The sequence below is a fragment of the Monopterus albus genome, unplaced genomic scaffold (assembly GCF_001952655.1).
Source record: "Monopterus albus unplaced genomic scaffold, M_albus_1.0 scaffold377.1, whole genome shotgun sequence".
Taxonomy (NCBI): domain Eukaryota; kingdom Metazoa; phylum Chordata; class Actinopteri; order Synbranchiformes; family Synbranchidae; genus Monopterus; species Monopterus albus.
Genome location: NW_018128257.1, coordinates 52,044 through 59,172, shown reverse-complemented (window position 1 = coordinate 59,172; position 7,129 = coordinate 52,044). Strand labels below are relative to the sequence as shown.

At 40.2% G+C, this 7,129-nt stretch overlaps 1 protein-coding gene across 1 annotated transcript; it reads left to right on the top strand.

Moving 5' to 3' along the window:
• Positions 1-734: 734 nt before the first annotated feature.
• Positions 735-6,887, top strand: rasl12 (RAS-like, family 12). Its single transcript, XM_020585795.1, has 5 exons — positions 735-1,054; positions 1,645-1,701; positions 2,551-2,624; positions 4,457-4,647; positions 6,049-6,887. Exons 1-5 carry the CDS (start codon positions 757-759, stop codon positions 6,380-6,382), a joined length of 954 nt encoding a protein of 317 aa, XP_020441451.1. The 5' UTR covers positions 735-756; the 3' UTR covers positions 6,383-6,887.
• Positions 6,888-7,129: the final 242 nt, after the last annotated feature.

The window sequence follows — 7,129 nt, the reverse complement described above, 5'->3', positions numbered from 1 at the left end:
CCATCTTCTATAGGGTGGTCTGCTGAGGCAGCAGCATCTCAACCACAGACAGGAAAAGACTAGATAAACTGGTCAAGAGGGCCAGCTCTGTCGTGGGAAGTCCCTTTGACCCAGTGCAAGTGGTGGCTGACAGGAAGTTGTTAGCCAAGCTAACATCTCTGCTTGAGAAGGACTCCCACCTCATTCATGACTCTGACAGCACTGGGCAGCTCTCTCAGTGACAGACTGAGTGTTATTGCAGGTCCTTCCTTCCTGCTGCGGTTATTATTTATTAGTATAGCTACAATGGTTTATATTTATATTGATAATACCTTGTCTGTTACTTTTTAATTCTTAACTGTCTGTTTCTATCCCTTTTTTGCTGTAACGGTGTGAATTTCCTCATTGTAAGACTTATTTTATCTTAAATTAAAGCAGCTGTAAAGAATTGTGACAAAAGATGTAAGACCATGTAAAAATAATTTTCTCAGAGCTCTGTGATGGAAAAAAACAATCATTTTCTAAATGACCTCAAACCCTCAAACATACAGTATATTTGACAAGTGGTTAGTTAATAAATGTAGTAGCAGTATATTTATGACAAGTCTCGCAGCCAACAGATTTTTATCAGTTGATTGGTGGTAATAAAGTCGAACATCAATAACAACCAGCTATTTCCCTCAGCTGAATGTGTGTACAATTCCCGGATTTCCATTCTAGTGGATCAGCTGTTTCAGTTCAGGTTTTACAGATTTGGTTTGAAGTCTTTTTCCTAAAATGGAGAGGTCAGAACATGAGTTGCATATGGGAATGTTTTTCTTCTCTCCTGGGAGCAGCAGAAGCACAGTATCCACAACACAGCCTTTACAGTCATGTTACCAGTCCACTTGGATCTGTCGGGGACACTATGTCTTCATTAATGGACACTCATCTGCAAGAAAAACAAACAAACATGTATCTGAAGCAGTTTGTCGGAGGATCATAACCATGTCTCTGATGTTTGGGAAGGTGAAGACGTGTAACTCTGCTGAGTGTAACCTGGTGCTTCTCGGTGTGATGGGTGTTGGAAAATCAGGTCAGGAAATAAAAAAACTTTTGTTTTACTTTCAAGCTGTGGGTTGACTGAAAGTTTTTCTTGTGTAGACCAGTTCACATAGCTAGATCTTATTTGAAAAATACCTTGTGTCTTAGCTACAAGCTACTGTATTTATCCTAAGGTGAAGATGTTTGTCATTTTTATGTATAGATCATTATTTCCTTAACAATCAGCTGATTGCATTAACCATGAAATTTATATTATAGTGTTTTAAAATGTTCATCTTCATGAGCAAAATGTCTTTGTGGTTTAAATTTTTCTGTCTTGAGTCATTTGACTGATATTATTTTCATTGTTAAGATTAAAATTAATCCTATTCTCTGTACAGTTTTGAGTAAAAGTTGTGTGTCACTTTATACTGTATAATTCTCTGATCATCTGTGTGGTCTTTATTTTGAAGGAACTCTGTTCACAGATAGTTTATGAGTTTCATGCTGATGTTAAATATGACTGTTTATGTAGGTGGTGGTTTCTCAGGGTCTCAGGGTCCCCAGAGGCTCCACAGTCAGAAGAAGGACAGAGACAAAAGGCAAAGAGTTTTATGTTATTTCTTTATTCTTGTTTTTCAGCATTGGCAGTGAAATTCCTCACAAAGCGCTTCATCAGTGAATATGACCCCCATCTAGGTGAGACTTGTCATTTGAATTTTTTAGAATAATGTACTGAAAATCAGGGGTAGAAGGTAACTAACAAAAGTACTATGCTTATATATTTGTTCTTTATTTGAGTATTTACATTTGATGCTACTGTCTTTCTACTCCATTGTATATGAGTGTAATATGGTAAGTAAATGGACTGTATTTATATAGCGCTTTTATGCACTGGCCAAAGCGCTTTACAGGGAGATTATACACCATTCACACACCGATGACGACAAGGCTGCCACACAACGGCGCTAGTCAAGCCACTGGGAGCAGTTTGGGGTTCAGTGTCTTGCTCAGGGACACTTAAGCATGTGGGGAGACTGGGAGTCGAACCACCAACTTGCTGGTCAGAAGACGACTTGCCCTACCTCGTGAGCCACAGCCACCCCATATATTGTACTTTATACTGCACTAAATTTACCCGACAGCTGCAGTGACTGGTAATTTTACACATTCATATTTTACAAAAACAAATGATTAAATTATAAAAATGCAACACATTATTAAAGATTAAACCAATGGTTTTCAACCTTCTACTCTGTGACCCCTTTATAAAAAATGTCAGTATAGTGATAACTTCCATTTTGCCAAAAAATACATTTAATTTATTGCTTTCCTTCAAAGTCTTCACTACAAACAAACACTACACTACAAACTGCAACTTGACTGGTCTGTGGAGGTATGCAACTGTGACATGTTAATTTTGACTATTAGTTTTATTATGTTGTACTTTTATTTTGGAAAAGAGTACTTCGTCCACCACAATGGAAAATATTGGGATGTATTTGTGACAATATAAAATTCTCTTCTGTGTTCTTTGCTGCTATGTAGAGGATATCTACTCATCTGAAGAGACTGTGGACCAGCAGTCAGTCACCGTGAGACTGATGGACACCTGTGACCAGGTATGAACTGCACAGTCTTTTGTGCTAACTCAGGGTGTGTTTCCATGAAAAACACAGATGTGCTCCTAGCCATGTCAGAGGAAATACAAAACAAAGAAAAGTCCAATGACTGCCAGTAGTTGCCATATCCAGGCCTATGTATTATACCTTTTATTATTCATCATTATTAATTTATCATTTAGGAGGAAAAATATAGCTGTTTCCATTAAAGGGCATCCATAGAATAAACTTTATCTTCTGAAGCAAACATCCATCCATTATCTATACCTCTTATTCCTGAAAAGGGTCATGGAGCCAGTTCCAGCTGACATTGGACAAGTGGCAGGGTCCACGCTGGACAGATTGCCAGTCTATCACAGGGTGGACAACCAACACACACTCACGGGCAGTTTAGAATCGCCAGTCAACCTAAGCTGCATGTCTTTGGACTGTGGGAGGAAGCTGGAGTACCCACAGAGAACCCACGCAGACACAGAGAACACATGCGGACTCTGCATAGAAAGGCCCCGGGTCGCCCCGGGCTCAAACCTGGAACCTTCTTGCTGTGAGGCGACAGCACTAACCACTACTCCACTGTAACATAATAACCAGTAAAAAAAATAATGCTGTGCTATCAATACCCCTCCTAGACTTAACCCTTTCCACCAGTCTGAGATGATTTGGTCTCAAGCGACACGTTCGGTTTGGCAAAGGCAGGGTTTATACAGTATAATATGCAGAATACAGGGGAACAAAACAGCAGGTCCTCAGTGCAGCTGTTTACACAACAAAAGCACATTAAAAAAAAGGAATAAAACAAGTAGAACAGTAAAGTGGTGTTTGAGCAGTGCCATTGCACATGTAAAGATTTATTTTCATAAACAAAAACAATAGTCACTTTCGGTTTTTCCCGTTTTAGGGGTCACCACAGCGAATCATCACACTGACGGCTTACATGCTGACATTTGGTACATGTTTTACGCCGGATGCCCTTCCTGACATAACCCTGACTCAAACCCAGGCCGCAGCGGCGAGAGGCTTTAACCACTAGCCTACCAGGGACGGCTCATAAACAAAAACAATAATGTACATAAAATAAATACTATTAATACCTGCTACAATAACAATAGAAAACATTAAAATATCAAGTAGAATTAGCAGCAGAATGTCAGCCATGTTTTCTGTTGAAGTGTGCTGGCCTGTATTTCCTGATGGCAGTGGAGTGACCAGTCAGCTGGAGTGGTCAGAGGCGTCTTTGAGAGGTGACAAAATGCCTTGAATGGCACAGGGGGCAGCTATGATCTTTACATCAAGCTCATTCATCTCTGAATAAGAGCCGACCTCTACTGGAGAAACACAGGAACTACTTAAGGCAGTGAAGGCCTCAGTGTGACAGAAGTCTCGAATAACAAAGAGATGACAAGGTGTCAAGAAAGATAAACATATTCATACAACTTAGAAATGAAAAAACTGTCATAAAAACTCATTCTCCTGCTCATCACTGACAGTCAGAACAGGTTCATAGGCAAAATATGATTGTGTTGTGAAGAGGTATTCTGGGATTGTGTGCATCATGTTTGTGTCGGAATGAAAATATTAAGATACTGTACATCACACAATTAGTGGAAATGGTGAATTATTTGTCATTTCACACAAAAATACTGTATACTTTACTGTATATTACTGTAATAGTTAATATTTTTAAAAACTACAGCATTAGATTTGAAGCATGAATGCTATAGCTATACTGTACCTGGTCCAATTCTTCCTGCAGCACAGTGTTGTCATCTGGCACTGCTTTGCATACATGCACCTGAACATTCCTTGTGTATTTTGTGTGTGTGTGTGTGAAGGAGGGTCCAGTGAACAGTGAGCGTTATCTGTTATGGGCCAATGCCTTCCTTGTGGTCTACAGCATTGACAACACTGAGAGCTTTAAAGGCAGCCAGCTGTACCTGCAGACACTCGCCCTGCACAGCAAAACCTTCAAGCCTCAATCTCCCATCATCCTGCTGGGCAACAAGCTGGACATGGACAGATACAGGCTGGTATCTCTGTGTACATTTGTACTGTGGTTCAGCATAGAGATGTTAACATCTTTTATTACTGAGGGTGCTGGGCAGAAGAAACAACAGTTTTCTTTGCAAATAACAGCAAGACAGAACCACAATTATTTATTCCAACAAAGTAGCAAAAACAGATTTGATAAAGGAGTGTGAACAGATTTGATAATACACTATCAAACCCCTCCAGTCACCATCCTAACCTGTTCACGATGACAAATCAGCCCACTAACGGCCACGGTAGGACAAACCTGCATAGAATTCTGGAGTCTAGTACCAGTGGTCAGTGCTAACACAGGATGTGTGAGCAGTGCTGTCTCTGGGCGTTTTGATGCCTTCCACTTTTTATCACAAAAGCAATTAAAATACGTGGTAACACTTTAGTTTACAGATCCACTATTTCATAATAATTTCTTGAAGTTTCCTGTAAAGAACCATGTAGTTTGGTATTAATTACAGATACACAGAGACAAAGTTCTAAAACACATTTTTTTCTTAGTCAGTACACTGAGTTGTGTTGAGTTTATTATTGGCTTCCAGATGAATTTCCATGAAAGAAACAGCAACTTCCCTGACAAGCCTGGGAAACACAAGATCCAGTACCCAAATGTATTTTAATGGACACACCACCTTAAAATTAACCCTTAAATTCACAACTGATCTGCTGAAATTCACTCTGAATAATTTATTGTTTATCACAAAGAATATTTGTAATTAAGATGAATAAACTAGTTCTCAGTATGCAGCTATAAATATGACTATGGTCAAACTGTTGGTGTGCATCAGGACGCACCATTTGTAACCTACTTACAGGATGCTGGATCTGCAGTTGCTAAAAATTACACATGATGACACATGAAAGCAGCTCATGAGCCAAGATAAAGAAACACACTGCAAATGTTCCCATTAATCCTGTTACGCAGCAGGTAAAGTCAGTCTGACCTCACTGTAAAGTTACAGTTTGATCAGCTTTGAAAGCAGCTGTAGGTGGAGATAAAGTGGGCGACACATCCACCGGCTGTGCGCTCTGGCAGACCACAATCAGTTTCACAATCAGTATTTGGTCAAAAACCAAAGTACAGGACAGGTGAATGAAAATGTTGATCTGACTGTGGTGCTAGATAAGAAGTCAGAGATTACCAAAGTTATTACAATTCATCCCAAAGGGAATATGAATGTCTCTATGAAATGTTATCAGTGTGATCTTTTTGCTGTGTGCAGTTGTGACTGTTGCTTGTAAAGTGTGTTGAGACATGTTGGTGTGCACTTTAAATAAATTTTGACTTGACTTAAGAGGCTCTGTGTAACTGTAGGCCTACTCACAGAAGCACAGCACTGTGTTAATTTTCAGTGATATTGTAAAACCACATTTCTGCTCTCAGACAGGTGAGTCGGTGTGACGGTGAGGCCCTGGCATCTCGTTTTGGCTGTTTGTTCTTTGAGGTGTCGGCCTGTTTCGACTTTCTGTCTGTGCAGCATGTCTTCTATGAGGCAGTGAGGAGGGCAAGGTGTGGAGGGGAGCGTAGTCGCCTGGTGCCAGCTGTCTGCGTCAGTGAGGACAAGGCGCTGCTCAGTGCCCCCTTCTTCACCACTCCCTGGCACAAGGAGCTACCGGCCCCTGCCACTGCCAGGCTGGTGACTGTGAAGGCATCCAGAGCTCAGAGCAAACGGAAGGCTGCCACACTCACTCTGCTCAAAGGCTTCAAGATCTTCTGACACCCTCTGATCCCCCACCCCCCTTATGAGATAACATTGTGGACAGCCGGACAGTTTGCAGACAACTGGCAAATTAAAGGAAAACCCTGAAAAAATTAAATCAAAAGAAATACACAAGCTTCTCTGAACAATTTGCTGAGTGAAAGCGATATGAATCACATCCAGCATGTTGGGCAATGCTCTCCACCTCCATCCTGGAATACTAAGTGTGAAGTATCTGTGGACGAATGCTGTTCAGTTGAAGATGTTTGAGAAGGCTTCATCATTTACTAACACACTTTATTTGTCATCCATATTAGCACTGGGTGTCAAAATATTTTTGGGAATCTCATGATTCAGAATGGATTCTTGGATCAAAACCAAGAAGTGAAGCTGCTGATCTTGACAAAAATCACCGTCTTAATCAAGAGAAAATATCAAAAAGAGAGTGAGAGTATAGTACATCTTAAAAATGAACTGCATTCATTTGTAATCATTTTACAGTCTTATGCATGTGTAAGAATAAAGTTTTAATTACTGACTAACATCACTGGTTAAGTGTTTTTTGAGAAACAGAAGTTGGTACCAGTGAAAGTTTTGGTTATCCTCAACTCTGCAGTCCTTAAGTCTAACCTGTAACACATACACAGTGCTATGGAGGGTGGAAGTCAGAAAATGAAATGATAAAAACACCAGAGAAGTTAATGCCTGAAATGTAAACAAGAGTAAGGAGAAATGCAGTGGGAAACTGGTGGCTCTGTCAGGGAC